Here is a 24,946-nt window from a genome sequence, read left to right as displayed (position 1 = left end):
GATTCTGCTCTTGGTGGTTTGAGCAGGTATAGAGAGAGAATTTGATAAATAACCCCAGGAATGAATGTTTAATTGCAGTCTGGGATAAGAGCTCTGAGAAAGAGGGAGAAAGTTCAGTGGTGGAATTACACATAACCAGACCGACCTAGACTGAGAGCTCAGTGAAGATACTGGCAGTGAAGGGATGGGTAGAAGCAGATGAAGAAAACTGTGTTTATTTGGATGGTCAGGAACATGTCCCTGAAGGAAGGGCACCAGCCCCAGGTACAGGGGCATGGGGAAGGAGAGAATGTGGTGTCTGTGTCTCTGAAATGTGAAGGGTCAGGCAGAGCAGGGAATGCATCTGGTGGAAGAGACAGAGGTCACACCTGACAGACCCTCAAAGCTGGTAAGGATTTGGGTTGTTATCCCAACATCAAGAGGAACCCAGTGGAATTTTCAGGTACAGGAAACTAGGGAATGGCTTTTCATAAAAAACTCTTTGACTGCAGTGATGTCAATGGACTTGACGAGGAGGCCAGAGTGGATGGCACAAGGGTAAGGGGAGGCCAGTAAGGGTCCTGCAGTACCTCAGGGGAGGTTTCATGTAGACATGGGGCATGCAGGCAACCTCTTGGGATAAAACCAGTATTTGGTAAAAGACACTTTTTTAATGGCAGAGAAGACTGAATAGAAGAATAACTAAGTTTCTCATTAAAGCCAGTGTGTGCCCTTCCACGAAGCCCAGCATACCCTTAATCCCTGCCACCCTCTCTCTTCCCTTGATCTAGTCATCAAGGTTGTTGACCAGAAAGCAGGAGTTTTAAGTCCCTACCCTTAAATATTTTTATGCCTTTGACTATTCCAAAAATATTAGTGCCTATTTCTTTTTTCTTTTTTTTGACAGAATCTTGCTTTGTCACCCAGGTTGGAGTGTAGTGATGCAATCTCGGCTCGCTGCAGCTTCCGCCTGCTGGGTTCAAGCGATTCTCCTGCCTCAGCCTCCTGAGTAGCTGAGACTACAGATGAATGCCGCCACTCCCGGCTAATTTTTATATTTTTAGTAGAGACGGGGTTTCACCATATTTGTCAGGCTGGTCTTGAACTCCTGACCTTGCGATCCACCTGCCTCAGCCTCCCGAAGTGCTGGGATTACAGGCATAAGCCACCATGCCCAGCCACTGGTGCCTATTTCTTTATGATCTTTAAGGTGTATGTGCTACATAACACCACGAATACAGGATATTCTTTTTATACAGTAGCTTTATTCATATACAAAAGTGGTGATTTCTTATGGTGAATTGAACATGGTTTAAGTAATTTTAGACTTTTTTGATTATGGTAAACATTTAAAATGATATTTGCCATTATTTAATGTAAGTTTAACCACCCAGAAAACAGTTAACTCCTCAATTAGATTGAAAATCTCTAACAGTGGGTATAGGCTTCCTCTTTAGTATCTGTACACAGTGTTTAGTAACAGGATAACTAATAGCCATTGAAAATGTTCATGGGTCTGTAACCCCTGTGTTACAACTCGTACTTTATAAGAAACACAGGATATCCTGGGATTAGAAGGAAAGAAAATATGTCAGCCGTGGTTGAAGTCATCCACTAAACTCGCCCGAGTTCCTAGAACCTCTTCAGAGAGAGCAGAGTCCTGTGCTGTATAATCTATGGGATAAATGCTGCGAGATAAATCTCTCACATGGTTACAGTGTGTAAATCAATGTCTCGGCACCACTCAATTCTACAATGGAATTGACCCACCTGAGAGCCCTGTCAGTGATATATGGCTCACCTGCATTCACCAATTTGTAGGATTTTATGTACTGATAAAATGGGTTCTGAATGAACGTATTATAAATCACGCTAACTGCTGTGATATAAAATTATTCCACTATGTGGTCCTTTTTGCTATTTAAAATTAATGTTGACACCATTAAATTCAACATAACATTAGCAAATGACCTGGTGGTCTTTCCTTAAATAAGAATAATTTAGAGTAAGACATTCTTTACTTTCCTAACCTCTGCCCTTTATTTTGTACCTTCCCTAGCTCTCTCTGACCCCCAAGTGTTTAATATACTGATTGTCTCTCTTACTCTTTCAGGTCTCCCAGAATCAGTGAAATTCCACTTCACAGGTAGAGATTCATCTCAATTTTATTAGAAATGAAATTTTTTCTTTCCTTAATGGTTCTTTCTTTTTGTTCCCATCATCATTATTTTTAGCTGTTTTCTAAGAACTACTTAAAAATTGTATAATTTTTCTTCTAAAACAAATTTCTTCTAAAATAAACAAATGGTTAGTTAAATAGTAATAGCTTAACTTTATAATCATAGGAAAAAAAATCTACCAAGGATGCTAAAAGTTAATGTTTAAGAGCCAGGCATGGTGACTCATGCCCATAGTCCAGCACTTTGGAAGGCTGAGGAGGGAGCATCACGGAGCCCAGGAGTTCAAGACCAGCCTGGACAACAATGCGAGACCTTGTCTATTTAAAAAAAAAAAAAAAAAAAAAAAAAAAAAAACTAATCTGGATGATGGGGGCACATGCCTGGAGTCCTAGCTACAGGAGGATACCTTGAGCCCAGGAAGTCAAGGCTGGAGTGAGCTATGACTGCACTACTGCACCGCAACTTGGACAATAGTGAAACCCTATCTCAAGAAAAAAAATGAAAAAGAAATTAATGTTTAAGCCCAATTTCAATGTGTCCTAATATCCATTAAAGAGTTAATAGTAATTAAGATCCTAAACCCTGCATCCAGATAACCTGGGGTTCAACTTGTCTTGGGAAAGTTTATTACATCTCTGTGCCTGAATGCCTCATTCATAAATGGGGATAATAATAATAATAAATGTAAAGCTCCAAGAATGATTGTTGCTACATAATCATTATTACACTTAGCTAATGCACAGTAGTTGTATAAAAATCTTGAATAGAGCTATTCATGGAATGCCTTGTTACTGGAGGGAAAAGGCTTACTACCCAGAGGCGAGTCGAGAAACTTGGGTGTGGAAGACCTCTGCATTCTTAATTTTAGCTCATAGTGCAATAGAAGAAGGATGCCAAACAGCAAAAGCAGAGTCAGACCTGGTACCTATGCTTGGCCACATAGGATAAGTTTCTTTCTTGTTTAGGTCTAGAGTGAGGATGATTGACCATAAATAGCATCGTTAAGTTGCTGTTTAGATGGGATTGACTATTCCATTAGAATCAACCATCCATGCGCCCTGTTACATTTCATGGAGGGAAAAATGTTAGCAGTAGAGTCTCCTCTCTGTAACTCCTAGCTCTTCCTTTCTTCTGTGAGGATTAAAAATCACACTTGAATCAATAGTAAATTTCAGTGTTGTGTTACTGTTGATATGAACCCAGTATCAGCTCATTTCTAGTCATAGGCCTCTACATAATTCATACAATCAGTAACGATATATAGCAGATTTTTATATTTTATAAAGCAATTTACAATAAAAATTGTCTTATTTAATTCTTATACTGATATTTTAAGGACAGATATTATTTTGAGCATTTTAAACCTGAGGATACCGAAAGTTATTAAGAGTAGATAACCTGGCCGGGCGCAGTGGCTCACACCTATACTCCCAGCACTGTGGGAGGTGTGAGGAGGGAGGATTGCTTGAGCCCAGGAGTTCAAGACTAGCCCAGGCACATAGTAATACTCCTTGTAGTCTCAACTACTCAGAAGGCTGAGGTGGGAGGATCGCTTGAACTGGAGAGGTTGAGGCTGTAGTGAGCCCTCATTGTGCCATTGCACTCCAGCTGGGTGACACAGTGAGACCCTGTCTCAAAAAAAAAAGTAGATGATCTGCTCAGATTTCCATAGCAGGTAGACAGTAGAATCAGGATTTTAATACAAGTTTCTGACTTAGGACATGAGCATGGAATAGCTAGTTTGGTCTGACATGTATGTGTGTTGATTATGAAAAGTGAGTGTCATGGTAGTATGCCATTTTGGTTTCCAGTCCTCAACTCTTACCTGAAAGCTTGAGTAGGTGAAGGGTTAACAATTAACTTGTCTAGGACTTCAAGTTAAATGATCCTTGAACCTATTATACAGTCCCATGGGACTAGACCTTGGGCTGACCTTAAATTATCTTGCTTCTGCCAGAAGTTCCTTTTTTGTTGATTTTAAAGAAGAAAAACTCTTGGTATCTAGTAGAAAGCCATGTCCTTTAGGAGAGTTTTGTGAGAGAGAATTTTTAATTGAACAGTTAATGAAAAAGGCAGGAAAAAGCCCAAGAGCTGACATTAATTTGTAGAATGAAGGGGAACCACCATTTTGGTGAATCAGCTGACATGAGAAGGAAAGCTGATGTTCCTGAGACCTGACAGACTTGAAGACAAGTGCAGAAGCTCTGGAGAGCGGTTCTGAGCAAGGAACACACTTAGGGCAAGTGGTGCTCACAGGGGCATTTAGCCCAAAAAGGCATTTACCTGTTTCTCAAAGAAATTAGAGACATTCCTTAAAGAGAGGCATGAATATGCAATTGCTGACATTTTGACTGGAAGTTTATATGATTGCTTGCAAAACCCTGTGCCCAAGTGATAGCTAGCTATGTAATACGCACCAGAAAATAGCTTTTTTCCACTTACTGACAGAGGCAAGAGTATGCCTTGGTCACACTAAACAGCTGTATGATGTGACCAAAGCTCTTTAATTTTGTACCTTTTCTCTCCTCATGTAAAATAAGGATGTTGAAAGCTTCCTGGACTTCCTCCCTGGTATGATTTGAATGTCCCTTCCAAAACTCATGTTGACACTGAATCCTCAATATGGCAGTATTGAGAGGTGCGGCTTTTATAAGGTGATTGAAACCTAAGGGCTCTGCCCTTGTGAATGGTTTAATCATTAATGGATTAGTGGATTAATGGTTAATCACGGGGGGCGGGCAGAGCTGGTGGCTTTCTAAAAAGAGAATGAGAGACTTAAAATCCCAAGCTCAGCCTCCTCACCGCATGACTGCCTACACTGCCGCGTAACTCTTCACTGAGTCCCCAAGAGCCAGAAGGCTCTCACCAAATGTACCCCCTCAACCTTGGACTTCCCAGCCTTCATATGTGAAAGAAATTCCTCTTGTCATAAATTACCCAGTTTTAGGTTTTCTGTTATAAGCAACAGAAAGTGGACTAAGACTCCCATTCAAAAATAAAACTAATGTAAAATGTAAAGTAAAATAAGATTGCATTTTGCAATTATTTCTTAAATTACAAGGACCTCAGAGAATCCTGAATCCACTAAAATTTATGAAAAAGTTTGTGTGCTTGTCACCAAATCCCCAATAATTAAGGACCATCTGTGCCTATTTTTGAAGACTTAGAGAGGAGATTGAACTTAAAGAAGCAATGACAATAATTTTGACACTTGTCTGAATAACCAGAACCATAAAACCTTCATTCTCACATGGATAATGTCGTCTCACCTTCAATAGGGCTGTTTCTGAACATCTCCAAGATGTGGAGTGTACCTTATAAAATTTAACCATATCTTTCAGATCTGTCTCAAGGAAAAGACAAATCTAAAACTTGAATAGAATCATTACTACAAGTCTCTGAGCAATGCTTGACTTTGTTTAAGCAAGATTCTTGCTGGCTTGTTACTAAGTCCAGAAGAAAGTGAGGAAGGAAACCAGTTTCTCATAACCAACCCATAGACAAGCTAATCACACATTTAAAATAATTGACAGTGCAGTTTTCTTAAAGACCACTACAGATAAACACATTGATGAGTTGATGATGCAAATATCCCTCCAAAACTGGCTTTTAGGGAAAAGATAGGGTGTTAAGTTATGGAAAAGCAGAAATAAGCATCAAGGGTGAGGCAATTCTGCTCTCATGTTTCCCTCAGGGATGAGTGTTCATTTGGATGTCAAAAATCCAGGGAAATAAAATCTTAAGGTCACTGTTTTGTTCACTATTTATGGCATTGTGCATCACGACCAAGTAAAAATGGATCTGCTTACTTCCAAACTAATGCCCTTAGAGACATTGGTATGGGTGTTGTCTGTCCTTTTAAAAAATATTCTTTTCTAATGAGACATAGACATGCCACTTCTAAAAGAGTTCATGAAAGAAAATATTTATTTGGAATATTAAGGGAATGAATTGAATCAAGTAATATTTCCATAATCAAAAGCCTTTACCAGTAGCGTCTACAGGTGCAGATTTTGTATTACCTTCCTTTCCACTAACATTTATTAAGATCACCTTTTTTTGTGTAAGTAACTTCTTAGAATGATTTTGTTATTATGGTTCTTTATCATTTTTCTTATCCTTAGAAAAAGGAATAGCTTACAGTATCTTGCTTGCTTACTTTCTTCATTTGTAAGCATCTCTTCAAAGGTTAAAGTAGTGTAAAAAAGTTTCTAGCTACATATTTGTGGAGACTGCCTGAAGATGACCAGACTACAAGTTGATTCATGTGTGTGTGTGTGTCTCTGTGTGTGTGTGTGTCTGTGTGTGTGTGCATTTATCCTTTTTAGTTTCGGATGGAGACCACACAAGTCCGGAGATGGTCCTCACCATTCACTTACTTCCCAGTGATCAGCAACTGCCAGTGTTCCAGGTCACAGCCCCAAGGCTGGCGGTCAGCCCAGGAGGCAGCACTTCTGTAGGTAAGAACTCGGAGCCTGATAGAAACATGGCTTTAGAAATGGGATCATGTTGCTGCACCTCTCCAAACCTCTTGATGGGAAACCTCTTGATGGTTACCAAAAAAGCAAACTCCTCTTCCAGAAGTTGCCTGTATTCTTACCTGTATCCTTCTTCCTGCCCATTTCTATGCAAACAGAAGCCACACAGAGAGAAGGAAATGAAGCCTTCAGAGGCCAGTGATCAGTGGAACGCAACACAGAACTGATTTTCTGGGAGTTTGCTTTGTTGCCATCACTAAAATATAAAGTGATAGAGCGGCGAGAAGAACATAGAGGGGAGCGGGATTTCAATGGTGGCTCTTGTTTCTATTTAGAAAGTGAAGAGTAGCGGGAGAAATGACAGGTCACAAGAAGCTTCAGAAGTTGTGAAGAACTAGAGTTGACCCAGTTATTTTGTACATAGTTATATGTACTAATTAGTGAATTTACTCTTTAGAAATGTATTCTTTTATCAAAAATATTTTACTAATAAACAGTAGGTATTGTGATTTTTGTTAGGTGTGTTCTACAGATCCTTATCCAGTTTCTACCTATGGGTTTTGGCCTAAAATTAATTATTACCAAACTTACAAATAAGTCACGTGTACAAAGACGACTGTCACTTTAACCCTACACCTCACCTTTGTGATCATTGCTCACTTTGTAGCTTTAGAAAAATAAGAACAATGAAATGCCAAACCGTTTATAGGAGGATTTTCTGGAAGAAAATCTAACCCAGCTGTTCAGGGCTAACCTAGCTGTGGGCTTCCTCTGTGCATGCTGTCATTTGTATGGAAGAAAAAAGGTGTTCTAAATTCAGAACTACCTTATGTGAACTTTTGGAAGAACCTACTTGCAGTGCAGGAATTGACTGCATTATCTGTTTTTACTCTTTTGTACCTGATTGGAATGAAGCAGTACTTTCTGATAACAATCAGATTATTCACAGTGTGACTCCTAGCCTGGCCTGTGGCTTTAATATATACAGAGTCTGTCATCTTTAATGTATGCTTTCTCTCTCACCACGCTTCCTTCTCCTTGCTGTAGGACTTCAGGTGGTAGTAAGAGACGCTGAGACAGCACCTGAAGAACTCTTCTTTGAGCTTCGGAGACCTCCACAGCATGGTGTGCTCCTTAAGCACACAGCTGAGTTCCGAAGGCCGATGGCCACAGGTAGCTACACACTCTGTCACTGACCTGCTTGAAGGATTTTTTGCTCTACAATCAGTTGTATGTGTCTCAGACAAGAGCAAAGTGTCTTTGTGATACAGACAATGAGGAGCTTTTTCATTTTTGTGTGAGTCTCATTGGCTTTGATATTTGAGACTTCTTCCTGTTCCCACTTCCACCCCTGCCCCACACCTGCCCCTGGCCCCACCCTGAACACTGTGAAGCCAGTTCCTTAAACTATAGGTGAAATGGGTGATTTCTGAAAGTTGGCGTTAATGCATTCAAAGTGACACCATATGAGGGATCAGCTGCCACTTTCCTAGCACTGTTCATGGAGATGAATCTGTCTTAATTTGGTATGTAAATCTTCATAATATTTTTAGTGCTGTGACTCTGATAGTGTTAACTACGTCTATCTTCATCTGTTAAAAAAAGGAACACATTTTTGAAGTATTGTCTATGAGATGTAACAGTGTGGTAATGTGATCAGCTTTTCAAAATAATTCTTATTGTGCTTCCTCTAATTATAAAAAATAATATATGTTCATTATTTAGAAGGTACAGAAAACCACAAAGGACACAAGTGTATCTAATTTTTTAATAGTCAGCTCTTATGCATTGAAGTGATTATTGTCCTTTTCAAAATACCCACCTCTGGATGCTATCTCTTCTTCCAACAATCTCTACTTTCTCAAAACCTTTGTATGATTCCTTTTAGAGATGCAGTAATCCATTCTCCCGAATATCACTGGTGGGCTAATCTTTGCCATTGATGGTAAATGGAATTTTAAAGAACAACCAGTAAGCATTTGGGAGTCACAAAGGTAGACTCAAAAATTTACTGAACTAAAGAAATGTCATTAGAATAGATTTGAAACATTCCCAGGGAACTATTTTAGGAACATGACAGTCATTGTCTAATTTCTTTAACATTACATTTAGTCTGTATTTGTGCAGTTAACATATAAGATCTAAAGCTATTGGTAAAAAGTTAGTTTTATTACCTTTTTATGGACATAATGCCACCAGCACCAGTAAAATACATTAACATAGTGTTGAGACAGAAGGCTTAGAAGATGAATAGAGAGAATGAGTAAATTATTCAATCTCATTACATAGCACTAATTATTAGAACTAATAATCTATCAAAAGATAGAGTTGAATATAATATCCAAGAAGAGCAATTTCACGACTGTGTTCTGTGAAATCATTAGGGCTCATGGCACTAAGAGGCATTTCTCATAAAAAGGGTTCCATGAAGTTTGAGAAGCTTTAGTATTTATATACTAAAATGAATCCTGCTGTATAAAAAATATTTTAAATTTTATTTATTCACATTTTCCATAAAGGTGTGTGAACTTGAACTTTTTTTTACATAATGCCTATCAAATTTATCATGAATTAGTACTCTAGAATGCACAGTTTAGGTTTCTAACTTCAAGTATATTTTTTCATTTTTAATTTTAAAAACTCCAAATAAAGCAAAGACTTCTTAAAGGTTCATCAAGTATAATTTATTTTCTTAACTTTTTCAAAAAATTTTCGGTATCAAGATAAGATTCCAAAAGAGCTGTCATAAATAATAGAGGCTTGTTCTTTATTTTTCTAGAAATAGGAATAATGACTGGATATTATAGAGGCAGATTTTAGCTCAATATACTTAAGAACTTAAAAATAAACCTAGAACTATCTTCAGTAGAATTAGCTACCTTGTAAAACAATGATCCTCCCACCTTGAAAAGTGTTAAAGGAGAAACTACCCTTTTTCAAGGGTGGTATAAAGGGAATCCTATAGTAGGTGAGTGATTGGATTAGCTTGTACCTCCCTAAGTTTATGATCCTATATGAACCTTAAAATCCTGAAAACGAAGGTGCTATATAATGAAAAGCATTATTCCCAGAAGCAACTGGTTTGCAATTTGTTTCATTCTTGGAAGGTGACACTTTCACCTATGAGGATATTGAGAAAAATGCTCTACAGTATATACATGATGGTTCCTCTGCCCGAGAAGACAGCATGGAGATCTCAGTCACAGATGGCCTCACGGTGACAATGCTGGAAGTGAGAGTAGAGGTGTCCCTGTCAGAAGACCAAGGACCTCGACTGGCTGCTGGCTCCTCTCTAAGCATTACTGTTGCCAGTAAAAGCACAGCCATAATCACTAGGTCACACCTTGCTTACGTGGTAAGTTCTTCCATTTGCTCTACTTGTTCTCCACCACACCTTCTGATGGGGCAGACTGGACAGCAACGCCATGGCTGAATATTTGGGGCAGCAGGTATATGGTCACGTAAAGAACCTTTTTCTCAACTTCCCTACCTTCTACTCTTAGGAGTAGTTACACTCTTTATCCTGCTTCTCCTAGTGTTTCATGAGCAGACAAGTGAATGAGAAAACACAATGAGTATGTGTAGGGACGGGTGATTGTCAACAGGAAAGGGGGCCAGTGTTGTAAAAGCCCAAGCCCCCGTTGTTTAAGCTCCATCTATTATATTTCCAATGGGAAGTTTAGGAAAAGAACATTTTAGAGCTTATGTGATCAATGACTAATAGGTAATGATGTTTCACGGCCCCTGAGAGAAAGCCCACTTGTCATCAGTTTCTGTCTCAGGTCTAGTCTAGATGGAATGCTGAAAAATCCCTGCGGCAGTGCCTCTCTGTCAGATTTCCCAGCCAGTTCACTGACTCACCCTCCTTCTCGTGCCCCACAAGAAGCAGTGTGATTTGGGGGGCCAAGGAGAGGATCAAGGACTCGAGTTTGTTTCCTGGTCTGGCCCTGACTTTATAAGGGATCCTGAGTAATTAAACTCATCTTCTTCCTTTGATTCTACCTCAGGAGCTAAGGATAATGAGGATGATTAATTTTATTTTGCAGTTATGTATGTTGTAAGCAGATATGTGCTTTCTATGTAAACATAATAATGACTAGTTTTTACAATGCCTTGAAAGGAAGAATGATTATCTGAATGCTAATCATATTGAATTTTTCCTTTACTAATCTTAAAGTTCCAACTAATGACCTAGACTTTTATTTTTTTAATGCCATATACTTTTAACTAACCCTTTTCTGGGCTGAAGAATCCCACTATAAAATGTAGTCCTGAATAGCAGCATGTAAGATCAAGCATTGGCCTGGGAACAATTGTTTTTACACAGATTTTCCCCTCAAATGGTCCTTTCTTCAGTTATAGGAAAATGCATTCCACCCTAATTCTTCTCACGGGTCTACTCTAGTTTCAGAAAAGCTTTGATTTTGTTTTTTGTTTTTAATTGACAGGTGATTTTTACTGTAAGTTATGGTCTTTTGAATCTTTTGAAACTCGTGAATTCATAAAAATGTATGAATTCAGATTTAATCAGTAGATCACCAAGGCTTGAAAAATGTTTCACAGTCCAAAATAGCGCTCCAGGAGCAGTTCCTGCCCATTAACTGCATATTATAAGCTGCATATCAAATTGCAAGCCCATTGGCAACTGAACATGTATTTTCAGAAATTGATTGAATGTGAATTTACCCACCAGAGCAGAAAAACTCCAAAAGAACTATTCTAGCCTGCTGAAAGCATAGCATACATTTTGAAGACTTAGGTAGGTTATACACTAACTTTCTCTGAGCGTTGTAGAAGAATTTTGTACTAAGAGTCATGGAAAAACTTTTCCAGATATGCATAGTTAGAAAGTTTTCCATGAACATCTAGAAAGATTGGAAAAACCATCTGAAATCCTAGTCACAAATGGGACAGAGTATAAAGATTTAGGAACAGATGAGTCTGTTCTTAGTTTAAGTGTTATTAACTGGAAGAGAGTGATACGATGTTGTAGGAGACAAAAAGGCGAAAGTTGGATTTTGTGTAATTTGCTTCTTAGCAGTGGTTTTATATATACAGTTTGCTATGCACTGCGAGTAAACAGGAAAAGAACAGTATGGGTTCTGGAGTTAGAATGGATGGATCTTAATCCAAGCTCACCACTTACTAGCATCGTGACTTAGCAAGTTATTTAAACTCTCCAGGCCTCAGTTTTCTCATATGTAATATGGGGAGGATAAAATTAATCTTAAAACAGTAATAGCATTTCTATGAACCAGCCAAAAATAAAATTATTCAAAATATTATTCTGTGTATATTAACATTACATATTACATACCTAAGAGTAAATGTAGCAAAAGTTATGTAACTTCTAGAGAAAATTGATGCTATGACTGACTATGTAGAAAAGAATCTCTTGACAAAAAGTATTAGAAAAAAAGGAGAATTTATCAAGGGGCCAGATATAAGATCAACAGACAGCAATAGCATTTCTATATATAAGCAAGAAAAGAAAACAGCCAGTAAATGTAACTAAAAAGATCTTACCATAATAACATTAAGAAAAAAGCATGTCCCTTGGTCTAAATCTAGCAAAAACTGGCAGTATTTTTACAGGAAAATTATAACACTTAATTGACAGACGTTTAAAATGTATTAAATAAATGAAAAGACATGCCATATTCATGCGTAGGAACATTTAATATTGAAAAGGCATCAGTTCCCTCGCCAAACAATCTTTCAATTCAATTCAGTTCCAATCAAAAGCCTAATGGACTTTTTATGGATCTTAGTAAGCTGATTCTAAAATATGTAAGAAAGAACACCAGCCTGGACAACATGGCAAGGCCCTGTCTCTACAAAAATATGAAAATTATCCAAGCGTGTTAGCTCATGCCTGTAGTCCCAGCTACTTGGGGGCTGAAGTGGGAGGATTGCTTGAGCCCAGGAGGTTGAGGCTGCAGTGAGCCTTGGTTGGACCACTACACTCTGCACTTGCTCCAGGGTGGATGACAGAGCAAGCCCCTGTCTCAAAAACAAACAAACAATCAAACAAAAACAAATGATGAATATTCTGAAAAAGAATAGTAGGAAGGCAAAGGGATTTACCTTACCAGATAACCAACATGTATTAAATATACAGCATTTAAAATAGTGTAGCAGAGGAATATATTAGACAATCCAAAAGCAGACTCACACATGGAACTGTAATATAAAACAGAGATGCTAGCTGGGCGCGGTGGCTCATTCCTATAATCTCAGCACTTTGGAAGGACGAAGCATGTAGATCTTTTGAGGTCAGGAGTTTGAGATAAGCCTGGGAACATGGTGAAACCCTGTCTCTACTAAAAATACAAAAATTAACCCGGCATTGTGGTGTGTGACTATAATCCCAGTACTCGGGGCTGAGGCATGAGAATAGCTTGAACCCAAAAGGTGGAGGTTGCAGTGAGCCAAGATCACACCACTGCACTCCAGCCTTGGCAACAGAGTGAGACTCTCTCAAGAAAAACAAAACAAAACAAAACAAAAAAACAAAACAGCAATAGCAAGCCAGAGCAGTGGAAATAGGAGAAACTCTTTAAAACATGGATCTGCACAAAATGATTATATGTGACAAAAAAAGGAATTTGTACACTGCTTCACACCGTATGCAGATATTAACTCCAGACAGATGAAGTACTGAAAAACCATAAGTAAAATTTTACAAATCTTTGTAGAATATAAGTGAATTTTTTTGGGATATTAAGGAAGGGCAGAACATCTTAAACTAGAAACAAAAAGGTCTAACTATAAAAGATTGGTACATTTTACTATATTAAAAATTAAATTTGTGTTCATCAAAACACACCATAAAGGCAGCAAACAGGCCAGTTACAAATGAGAAAACAATATTTGCAAAATATATAGCTAAAAATAACAAAGGAAATATAACACTCCTGCAGATCAAGAAGAAAAAGATAATCAAGTAGAAAAATAAGCAAGAGACACGAACAGGAATTCCACAGAAGAGGAACCCGGGTGGTCAATAAACATGTGAAGAGATATTCACCTTCATTAGTGGTCAGGGAAAGCATATTGAAACCATATACCATTTTATACCAAGTGTGGGGAAGACAATGGATTCACAGGATGTTCTTTACTTTGCTGATGGGAGTGTAAACTGGATCAACCACTTTGGGAAGGAATTTGGCATTACCATGTGAAGATAATTATTCATATACCCTAACCATTCGATTCCTAGATTACTACCCAAGAGAAACTTTCACATACACAGCAAAGGACTTGTGCAAGAATGTTCATAGCACTACTATTTGTAACAGTGAAAATATTGAAACAAACCAAATGCCCACCACAAGATAATGGATAGCTTGTGGTCTACCAACTTGACAGAATATTAGCGAACCTCAAAACGGATGAATTATAGTGACATCCAACAATATAAATGGATCTTAGCAGTCTAATGTTGAGTTTAAAAAATAAATTGCAAAAGAGTAAAGTCAACTTCATATTTCTAAGTTATAAAAACTAAAAATATGTATTCTGTGGTAATACATCGAGCTATTTTTAAAAATTCAAGAAAATAAGAAACAAGATTTAGGGTGATGGGAGGCCCAGAGACAGGAAGAAGGGCCACATACATAAAATGTTAGTTATTCTCAGAGCTCTAGTCCTCGTGTTGAATGATGGGTTCATGATGTAAAAATAATAAAAAGAAAATGAAAAAATAAATTAATACAAAAGGGATAAGAAGGTCTTTGAACAGAAATTTACATGAGAACAAGGTCTGTATTCTTATACATTTTTTGTACCTCCAATATCTGGGATATCTTAAAATAGTGATTTTCTTTAAATCATGACAGTACTTTCAGGAAAAAAGTCTAGCTGATTTCCCACTTTTTCAAACCTAGCAGTTATATGAGATTTGAAATACATAGTAAGATATGCCTGCCATGAAATAAAGTAGTGTTTTGGGCAAATTTGTCAATGTGAAATTTAGAAGTTATCCATTTTAAGTAGGAGCCAGGAGCTCTGTCCTTGTAGTTTATCAGCAATTCAGAAGACAACACCTTAAAACTCTTTTTAAAGTCTCTCGGAGGGAATGCGTAGTAATATTAGGAAGCAGTCTTTTGGAGTCTACATATTGTGTTTGATAACCCAAGTGGGGAATGTTTAAAAGAACATAAATATAGGGAAAACTTTCTGAAGTCTTGCAGCTTTGATGAATTTAGGTTCCTTTCTTGCTAGTGTCAAGTGATATGAGGAAATATGGAAAATTCAGCGATCTTGAATTGAGACTCTCAACTACTAACTTTAAAAGGTCTCTGGTGATAGAAATGAGAACAGACTAAAACCTGTTGGCCCCCCGCCCTCTTGGTGTCTGTGCTGACATTCGTGATCCTATACCTCAACTAACTGTACAACATAGCATGAAAATTTGCTTTTGAAAGTACAAGTGACCATGCAACATTAATTTTCATTGTTGATGTGGTAAAGGGTAGAGTGCCCCCATTTTCACAATCAACAGCCCTAAAAACTGAATGACTCAGGGAAACTTTATAAGAAGATGTTGCCTGCCTCCCAGATGTTTCCAAAAATATTCTTGAAGAAAGAGGAAATTGTTCATTAAGACATTGTTATTGTCCGTGTTGTAACAGAGAAAGTCATTTTTATTTCTCAACAAACAATGTAGAAGGAAAGAGAAATGGTCTTTGTTAAGATTAGGCATCTTGGAAGTGAACATTCATAGATTCGGTGCTGATAAAATGAAATCCATGACTTCATACATTCTTTTGTTAATTTAAAATTTTATCATATTGAATATTGCTTAAAGAGAGCCATTGGCTAAGCTAAGTAACTTTTTTTCTGTTTCATGGAATTTTATCATTGTATTATATGTTATAAAGAAAATTTGCCTGTTTCTTAGAAGCAAACCATTCTTAGAAACTCTAGAAAAATCCTACATCTGTGTTTACAGGTTGATGACTTATAGATAATTAAGTTTTATTTTTTACTAAAAGCTTAAAAATAAAATCTTTGACAGCTTTTATGGTATTGATAACAATAAGGCATCTCTTTGTTTTATGCCACGAACCTAAAGTGCGTTTCCCTTCTCTTACCTTGAGCTACTCTTAGAAAAAGATGTTATCAAAGAGAAATTTGGGGAAGAATAAACACTGGGATTTTTACTGTAGTTTGAAATAATGTTGTTTATGACAAAGGGAAAGAGACTTTTCCAATTAGCAGAGAGAGAAGTACCAATAGATCTTTAGCTACTGGAAGTGTTTATTCCTGCAAATGTGCATTCATGTCCTGCCTCATATTTGCCTGATTAGGATGATTCTTCCCCCGACCCAGAGATCTGGATTCGGTTAAATTACCTGCCCACATATGGTACTCTCTTAAGAACCTCAGGACCTGAGGTGGAAGAACTCTCAGAATTTTCCAATTTCACAATGGAAGACATCAATAACAAGAAAATCAGGTACATAATCACTTCATATTATTTGACAGATTCTTAAAAACTTATATGAAAATATTTCAGCAACTAGTTGTAGCTCTGTTGAAAGAGTATATTAGTTTGGCCCCATTTTTAAACAACGATGCAGCCATCTTACCTGACTTGTCATCGTGGCTTATTCGTTTTATTCTTTTTGGCTTTTTATAGATACTCAGCTGTGTTTGAAACGGATGGTCATCTGGTTACTGATAGCTTCTATTTCTCTGTCTCTGACATGGACCACAACCATCTGGATAATCAGATGTTTACCATCATGATCACTCCTGCTGAAAATCCACCTCCAGTCATTGCTTTTGCTGACCTTATCACGGTAAACAATTCTCAGATCAATAAACAGAGAGTACTATGGAGAGCTGGAATCTGTAGTCATGTAAATGAAGGATTTCTGCCTAAACTGGCTGCCAGGTATTTCCCCCAAAATATCCAGGCAGCAGTATCAAGATATGCATGGTTTTCAATTGTGAGTGTTTTTCTAAGTATGAAAATAAATATGCAGAAGATCAAATCATTATATCTACATTATTTAGTCAACAAATATTTTTGTACTAGTCACCATGCTAGATGTTGTTAGTATTGGGAATAAAAATTAAAAAAGAATATATCTTTGAAGAGTTTGCAATCAAATGTTGGCAGCAACTAAAACTTGGACAATGTCCCCGAATCACTCCTTAAATCAAGTTAGTACTTAGCACTGTAAATAATACTGACAGTTCCTTTATGGGCAGAGCAATACAATGCATTCTCATCATTGAATACCCAGACATGAGTTCAAGTACCAGTTCTGTTATTCATCAGCTGAGTGACCTCGGACCATACACTTAATCTTTCTTTGCCTCAGTTTCCTTGTCTTTTATATTTTTATTTTATGGTTTGTTTCCTTGTCTTTTTTAAATTCTTTTTTTATTATTTTTTATTTATTTTTAAGAGAGGAGGTTTCACTATGTTGCCCAGGCTGAACTTGAACTCTTGGGCTCAAGCAATCCTCCCACCTCGGCCTCCCTAGAAAGTGAGACTGTGGACCTGTAGTCCCATACCTGGCTCTTGTCTTTAAAATATTATCATTTTCTACTACATAAAGAGTTTCTCTAATGATTAATAAAATTGTATGGAAACCCCCTAGTACAGTACCCAGTTCGTAGTAGGGATTTCACAAAAGTTAATTCACTTTCCTCCCTGCTGTATGTACATACCATAATGCCAAAAACTCAGGCATTTTTCTGGTTTTGTTGAGCAACTGAAAATTCATAAAACTAAGTTATTTCTAAGTTATTTTATTTCATAAAACTAAGTTATTTCTGATATTCCTCCCATTTTTCCATTTTTACATAAAACCTTGGAAAAGCCATTTGGACTGTCCCCATTCCCAGAGTCAGAGTGACCTTCCCCTTTGTAATTTATAGATCTTCCTACAGTTAGCCAAGAGTTGTTCAGGGTGAAATGGCTTGACCATCTCCAGCAGGCTAGAGAAAAACACCAGGCTCAGGTTGCGGGGTTAGCATACAAAATAGAACTCCAAAGGAAAAAAATCAGTTTGAGCAACTGCTTTTACTTATAGTGATTTGTTTTCCTCCTTGACATTAAGATAAGCACTAGCTTTCAGATTTGGTGAACCTTTCTTGCTACACACCTGTAAATATATAATGTAAAAGAATAAACGGGACTTTTATTCTGGATGAGAATGCCTAGAGGACACAGACACCCTCACAGTATCTGCAGGAGAACTGGATCTATCATTCTCTAGCTGTGGGCTTTTGAATGTTGATGTGGAAGGAAGGCAGCCATCCTGGCAGGCAGCTGAACTGAGGTGGGTGATTAGAATGGGCTAGAGCTGCTTTATAACCAGATCCATCATTGAATGAAGTGCAACTTTGAAGGGAGATACAGAAGTCATCACGTCTGACTATAGCTTTGAGAGGCACTAAAAGATTGCCTGGCTTCAGCAACATACACATTCCTCATCTCGACTGTAGAGGGTCTGCCGCCTCAAAGAAGCGGCATTGGTGCTGGAAGGTCACCCGGGCAGCACTTTGCAATCCAGCTCTTTTTTATTGTGGTTATGTGAAATTACCAAGGACTCTCTACATTCTTTTCTTTCCTAGGTTGATGAGGGAGGGAGAGCCCCACTCTCATTTCACCATTTTTTTGCTACTGATGATGATGACAACCTCCAGGGAGATGCCATCATTAAACTAAGTGCTCTGCCCAAATATGGCTGCATTGAGAACACAGGAACAGGTACCACTTCCTGTAGAACTGTTCAGGACCTTGAGAGAAGGGAGGGGAGAGGGAGCAGGACCTTGCTTCCAGCTAAACATGGAGACGGAGAACTACAGAGGAGGGGAACCATTTTGAAAAAATGGAAGGAAGGAAGGTTTCATTCATTCACCAAAAATTTGACGAGCATTTTCTGTGTGCTGGGCACTTATTTAAGCACTAGGGATATAACAACAGACAAAACCCCCTCCCTTCACAGTGCCTTCAATCCTGGTTGGGGGGTGGGAGAGACAAATAAAAAACCTAATGAATGAGAAGATTGTGTACGATGTTAGAAGGTGAATAAATCTTATGGAAAAAAATAGAGCAGGGAAAGGGGATTTGGAATGCCAGCAATGGGGCAGAACGGCTTGTGGATTACACTCAGAACTGAGTGTCCAGGAAGTAAAAATTCCTGTCCTTTTATTGTGAGGCAGCTGCAGTTTAGTTGAACCATAGCTTCTGTCTCAGCTCCTTCTACATATATGACATGAATTGAAATGCAAGCTTGTCTGTCTGTGACACCCTCTTCCACAGCCCTCCCCTCCACCATCTGCCCTGAACACTCTGGTGGTTATCACAGAGAAGGACAGGCAAGAAGGTATGTACTGTCCGTGGCCCCCTGAGACCTGCTGTGACTGGCAGTTGAGACAGCTCATGGCAGGTTGCTGTGCTGCTTTTCCTGCACGGAGCTGCCTGAGCGCCAGCGCTGGGCTCTAATTGGCATGCAGCTAGCAGCTCCCATGGCGAGGCCATTGACTGCAGGCGTCTGGGGCCAGCATGGGGCCTGGGATTGGAGCCTGGTAACCAGAAATTCACTTAGCAGTAGTCTCATGTTTTCCTGTAGAAGTTTTGAGTCTTTTTCCCACCTTGCCTTTCAACGTGTGCCTCAGATCTGTTTATTGCAGAATTAGGTTTATTTCAACAAATGTTTGTGCTAGATAAAGTGGATGTAAGGATAAGACACAGACTCGTGTGCCTTGAGTGGGAGACAGATAGGAAGACTGACAAATTACAACGAATGAAAAATGCCAGGACAGGGAAAGGAGCAAAGCCCTGAGAGAGTAAGTAGGACAAAGCAATGACTTTTGCTGGGAAGGCAGAAAAGTCTGAGGAAGTGGCATTTGAGTTGGGACCTGAAGGGCTAGTAGGAATCACCCTGGGCAGAGGGAAAGTGGCCTTTCTTGCAGAAGGAAGCTCATAGGCGAAGGTGAGAAATGAAAGGATATCTACCCCAACCACCCCTTCTCTCCGTGTGGTTTTTATTAAGCCTTCCTAACATGATTTTATGTCAACCTGGAATACATGGAGGTGCAGAGATATTCTATAGAGAGGACTATCCCCTGGCTTAGAAGTCAAATTTCTGGCAAGCTTCAGTCTCTCTAAAAAGTGGTTCTCAAACTTTAAGGTGCAATAGAATCACCTGGAGGGTTGAAACTGTTGTGAAACAGTTTCCTGGAGCAGCAACCCCAGAGTTCCTGTTTAAGGAGGTTGGTGTGGGCCTGTGAATTTGCATTTCTCACTAGCTCACAGGTGAGGCCATTGCTGCTGGCCCAAGGACCACACTTAGAGAACTGCTGCTCTCCAATAATATTGGTATAAACGTGAAAGGAACAAAAAAGCATTTAGGAGGGCAAAATAATTATCACAAGGTGTATTAACTGAAGACCCCATCCCTTGCCCCATGGGAGAGGCTCCTCTGCCTCTGTTTAGAGCTGCGTGTGAGTTATGTATAGGAAACTAGCAGCTGGGCACAGTGGCTCAAGCCTGTCATTTCAGCACTTTGGGAGGCCGAGGTGGGAGAATTGCTTGAGTCCATGCATTTGAGACCAGTCTGGGCAACATAGCAAGACCTTGTCTCCACTGAAAAGAATAAAAATTTAAAAATTAGCTGGACGTGGTGGCACATGCCTGTAGTCTCAGCTACTTGGGAGGCTGAGGCAGGAGGATCAGTTGAGCCCAGGAATTTGAGGCTGTGGTGAGCTGTGATTATGCCACTGCACTCCAGCCTGGGCGGCAGAGGGAAACCCTGCCTCAAAAAAGAAAAGAAACTAGCTACCTAAATTCAGAACCTAGGTGATCAGAAAAGCATCTTTTTAAAAACTGTTAAAAGAACCAGCTTTTAGTTTTCACCAAGAGAAGAAAGAGGAATTGTTTTGTTAGGTATGAAATCTAATGGCATGGAGCCTGAATTCATTCAAGACTGGCACAAACAAGACAGGACCCTCCTTGATTCCCTCTGGGTATCGCTATGTTCCAGTGCTATGCAGTAATGGATGTTCACAATGATCGCCTGTGCGCATCAATACCTATTTAATTTGCACATCATATATTCTGTTTAAGAAAGCAGGTAGCACATTAATAAGAATGATTTATGTCAAAAATAGAAGGTAACGTTTTTTAAATGGAAAGGATTGGAGCTTAAAGCTTCAGTGACAGATTCACTTGTTTAATAGCGTGTTCTCCAGTGATTTGAAATGAGGCACTATTACATTTGTGTATACTTTTAGGCATCATTTACTTTACTTAGACTTTTTATTTTTTTGAGACACGGTCTTGCCCTGTCATCCAGGTCAGAGTGCAATGACATAATCACTACTCACTGTAGCCTCGACCTCCCAGGCTCAAGTGATTCTCCTTCCTCAGCCTCCCAAGCATCTGGGACTACAGGCATGCACCATCATGTCCGGCAAATTTTTGGGGGGGTAATTTCTGTAGAGACAGGGTCTCACTATGTTGCCTAGTCTGGTCTTCAAGTCCTGGGCTCAAGCAATCCTCCTGCCTTGGCCTCCCAAAGTGTTGGGATTACAGGCATGAGCCACCTTGCCCAGCTACTACTAAGTCTATTTTTGACTCAAATAAGGAAGCTGCATTTCTCCTATTTAAAGTGATACATTGAAGAAAAAAGTAAAAATTGGAAGGAATTTTAGCCATTCCTTCTGGAAACCCTGAACTGTATATCCTAATGATTGTTGAGTCACTGGCCACTTAGACCTCTCTCAGCTTCTGGTGCCTAGAGGAATAAAATCTGAGGGGTAAAATTTAAGAAAATTCATCATTAAAGAAAAAAAATTGTGTTGAGCTCTTCTTTCAAATGATTTCTAATAACTATGACACTGTCTACAATTTAGGAAGTTAATAGCCTTTTAATTTATGATCTGATTTTTGCAAAGGATCATGGAGAAGGGAAGGGGAAAGCCTGTTGCCTTCAGATCTGCTAGCTGTACTTTTCTGTGTTGATGTATATCCAGGGAATGTTTGAAGACACAAGGGTTTTCTTTTTCTCCTCTCTCTAGAATAACATTGTGGTGACAATTTCAAACCAATCAATTAGACTTAAATTAAAATCAAGTAAAAGACAAGACATCTATCATTTCGATATTGCTTACTCTTCCCCTGGGCCTTTTGCAGTGTTTGGGGTTGGGATGAGAAGGGTAATCTGAGCCAGCATTTTCTGTGGAGCTCTGAATGGTAACTGGGCATCTCAGTACCTGAATGGTGGTAGCCAAGTGCCTCAGTGCCTGAATCCCACCTGAGCATCATAGTATCTGAATGGTACCTGTAGCATCACAATAGCCCTGGTGCTCTATCCCAGGGGCTGGGCTCTGACCCATGCAGAGGTTCCCTTAAGAAATTGGGAGGGCCAATGAAAACATGCTGCAGATGTTTCTTCGATTAAAAGATATACAGTTAACACTACAGATGTTTTTAGATTAAAAGATGTGCATTTGACATTTTCTTATGTAGTGAAAGAGGGTTCCTCGTGCAGGATATGCCAGATAGAATGGTTTTGAAACTGGCTGGAGCTTAAGGTAGAATCTCTGCTTCTGTATTGTCACTTACCCTAGTAACAGATGTTATGATCAGAGACTCCTAATAGAACAACCAGTGGTTCTATGTTATATAAATTATTGTAAGTTTTTTTGCATCTTATCTCATTTGATTCCTTTTGGAAATGGCAGGGCAAGTATATCCATTTATAGATGAGAAATAGTCAGTGAGGAAACAGATCTGACCCAGGCCTTCCAGTTCCTAGTCTTGTGCTTATCCCACTCTCCCAGCTTTATCCTCAAATACATTTTCTTTTTTCTTTCTTTTTTTTTTTTTTTTTTGCTGAAAATGATCCCTTGTTTTCTAGTTCAGCCTGGTAAGCAGGAATTGATAGATCAAGGTAAAAATGCTCTCTTGATGTTGATGCAGGTGATCGGTTTGGCCCTGAAACTACCAGTGACCTAGAGGCATCATTTCCTGTTCAAGACGTCCTGGAAAACTACATTTACTACTTTCAGAGTGTTCATGAAAGCATTGAGCCAACCCATGATATTTTTAGTTTTTATGTGAGTGATGGAACCAGTCGTTCAGAAATTCACAGCATCAATATCACCATTGAGGTAAAGTCTTTGGAAGTTGGAAAGGTTGAGCCCTTGACCACAATATTTCATACCATTAGAGAGCTTTCTTTATAGGGACCCAAAAGCAAAGAAGATTGGATTTGACCTTCAACATTGAAGGTCATTTTTAAAATATAGCCTTCAGGAAACTTGTAGAATTAAGGTTGGCATTTGGAGAAGGCTTGAGTTAGAAATCTAAATTTCCGTTTCAGGATTAAATTTATTTGTTCGGTAGGAAAAATAGTTTGTGAAGGTCAGAGATGCTTTGCCAGTCACGTATTTAAATAAAAACTTATATGTGTCTATTTCTCTCTGAAATTGTCTTTGGTTCTATATGCGTATTTGCCTTTTCTTATTTTACTGCATTTATTTATTTAATTGTAACATCAAAGAAATGTGTTCCTTGACGTTGTATTTATTCTCATTTGAGCAACTACACAGGCTTGCTCTACCGAGAGAGACACGGGGGAAGGGGAAGATAAATCTCAGAATGAAATACCCTCTGCCTTGGGAAAATAAAATGTAAAGGACCCTCGGCACTCTTAAGGGTCAGTGGTGGAAAGGGGCTGGCACCAGGGCGGGGAGACAGCTTTAGAGACCCACACTTTCAAATATAGTGTCCTTCTACAGGTACTGTGATATGCTTAGCATTTTCTAAGACAGTTCTGAGTTCAATTAGTATGGTCTTTTATCTTCAAAATATATTAATACTTGTACTTGTCAAAGCACATATCCATATTTTTGGTCTAGAAAATATGGTCATTGTACTTATGGAAGATATCTGAGAAAACTTTTAAGAAATGTCCATCAGCTTCTGTTGAAGGGGACATTTTGTTGCCTGGACTTGCTCTCTTTTTCAAACTAAGTATTTTGCTTGGGAAGTAAAGATGGTGACACATTAAATGCTATTTTGGCAGTGAGCATTTCTGTAGCAATGATACTGTCTCTGAATAATGTGCATTTTCTTTCTTCTTAAATATCTGTGTGAGATCTAATAGTTTATGCTTTAATCAGAGGAAGAATGATGAGCCTCCCAGGATGACCTTGCAGCCCCTCCGAGTACAGCTGAGCTCAGGAGTGGTGATAAGCAATTCTTCTTTGAGCCTGCAAGACATGGATACCCCAGATAATGAGCTCATTTTTGCATTGACAAGAAAGCCTGACCACGGTAGGGCACAAACTGCTATGTAAAGCTTCTTAATTGAGATGCCTGATGGGCTATTAGAATAAACACATATATTTCAATTGATTATTTCTTTTCTTTTCCTGTATATGGTACATTCTTTGCATCAAAGTATAATCAAATTCACAGCTGGCTAATATTTTTTGGAGTCCTGGTAGACATCAGTTTTTTAAGAAACCTCAATCCCAATTAATTGGTGTCTCTGAAGTTTTATTTCAGCTGGTTTTTTTGCTTTTCTATGTAACCTTAAGCCAAAAAGCTTTCAGAGTTTGCCTATTCTCTTCTCAGAGTTCCCATATCCTCTTCTCAGGGTAGACATCAGTGTTTGATAATCTTGAGCCATTTTATGTACCCTTGTAGACGCATACTAGATGTCTGTATGAACTTGTACTTTTGCAAAAAAAAAAAAAAAAAAAGCACTTTTCCTCATTTAAACCAGATGCAAAACCCACGTTTGGGATCTTCTACCTACTTCTTTTTTTTAAGAGCCATCTCCCCAGTTATTGGCTAAAGCTCTGGAATGCAAGTGGTGTGTCTGAATTCATCGTAATGCTCATTGGTATTTTAAAGATTAAATTGTTGCTGTAGATAAAGGGTTAACAGAAAAGACTGTTGGGCATTGTATTTTAGCTTGCTTCCATTCACTTTCACTTTCTTGAATGAAGCACTTTGACTGTCCCGATGTGGTACATGACCCTTGAAAACAGAAATATACGCTTCAATCTAAAGATGCTTAGTGTCTCTCTTAATTGAAAAGGAATTTAAAGCATAGTCCCATCTTTCACTCTAGATGCCCTAAGAGAAAGACAGTGAGTGAAGAGAGTGCTATTTTCACTTTGCAGAAGGAAAAAATAAGATTTAGATAATGAAGTGAGTTTGAATTCATGGAGGAAGATGTGATTTGTAAGTCACTATATTACCACATCCATCTGTGTCTCCTTAAGAGACTTTTAAACTAGGATAAGTGGGACTTTGTCTTTTTT

General features: G+C 38.6%; 1 protein-coding gene across 1 annotated transcript in view; it reads left to right on the top strand.

Annotated features, from left to right (window-relative positions):
* The window catches only part of FRAS1 (Fraser extracellular matrix complex subunit 1), a 449,198-nt gene that overhangs the window by 323,582 nt on the left and 100,670 nt on the right, over nucleotides 1-24,946 (top strand). The window contains exons 35-43 of the mRNA XM_015138463.3: nucleotides 2,093-2,125; nucleotides 6,488-6,619; nucleotides 7,685-7,810; nucleotides 9,745-9,992; nucleotides 15,952-16,100; nucleotides 16,284-16,446; nucleotides 18,236-18,371; nucleotides 22,590-22,780; nucleotides 23,795-23,948. Coding sequence (XP_014993949.3) covers nucleotides 2,093-2,125; nucleotides 6,488-6,619; nucleotides 7,685-7,810; nucleotides 9,745-9,992; nucleotides 15,952-16,100; nucleotides 16,284-16,446; nucleotides 18,236-18,371; nucleotides 22,590-22,780; nucleotides 23,795-23,948 — 1,332 coding nt within the window. The remainder of the gene's footprint in view (nucleotides 1-2,092; nucleotides 2,126-6,487; nucleotides 6,620-7,684; nucleotides 7,811-9,744; nucleotides 9,993-15,951; nucleotides 16,101-16,283; nucleotides 16,447-18,235; nucleotides 18,372-22,589; nucleotides 22,781-23,794; nucleotides 23,949-24,946) is intronic.

Source organism: Macaca mulatta, chromosome 5 (assembly GCF_049350105.2).
Source record: "Macaca mulatta isolate MMU2019108-1 chromosome 5, T2T-MMU8v2.0, whole genome shotgun sequence".
Classification (NCBI taxonomy): domain Eukaryota; kingdom Metazoa; phylum Chordata; class Mammalia; order Primates; family Cercopithecidae; genus Macaca; species Macaca mulatta.
The sequence above is the reverse complement of the archived record's forward strand: the minus strand, read 5'-3'. Positions and strand labels throughout refer to the sequence as shown.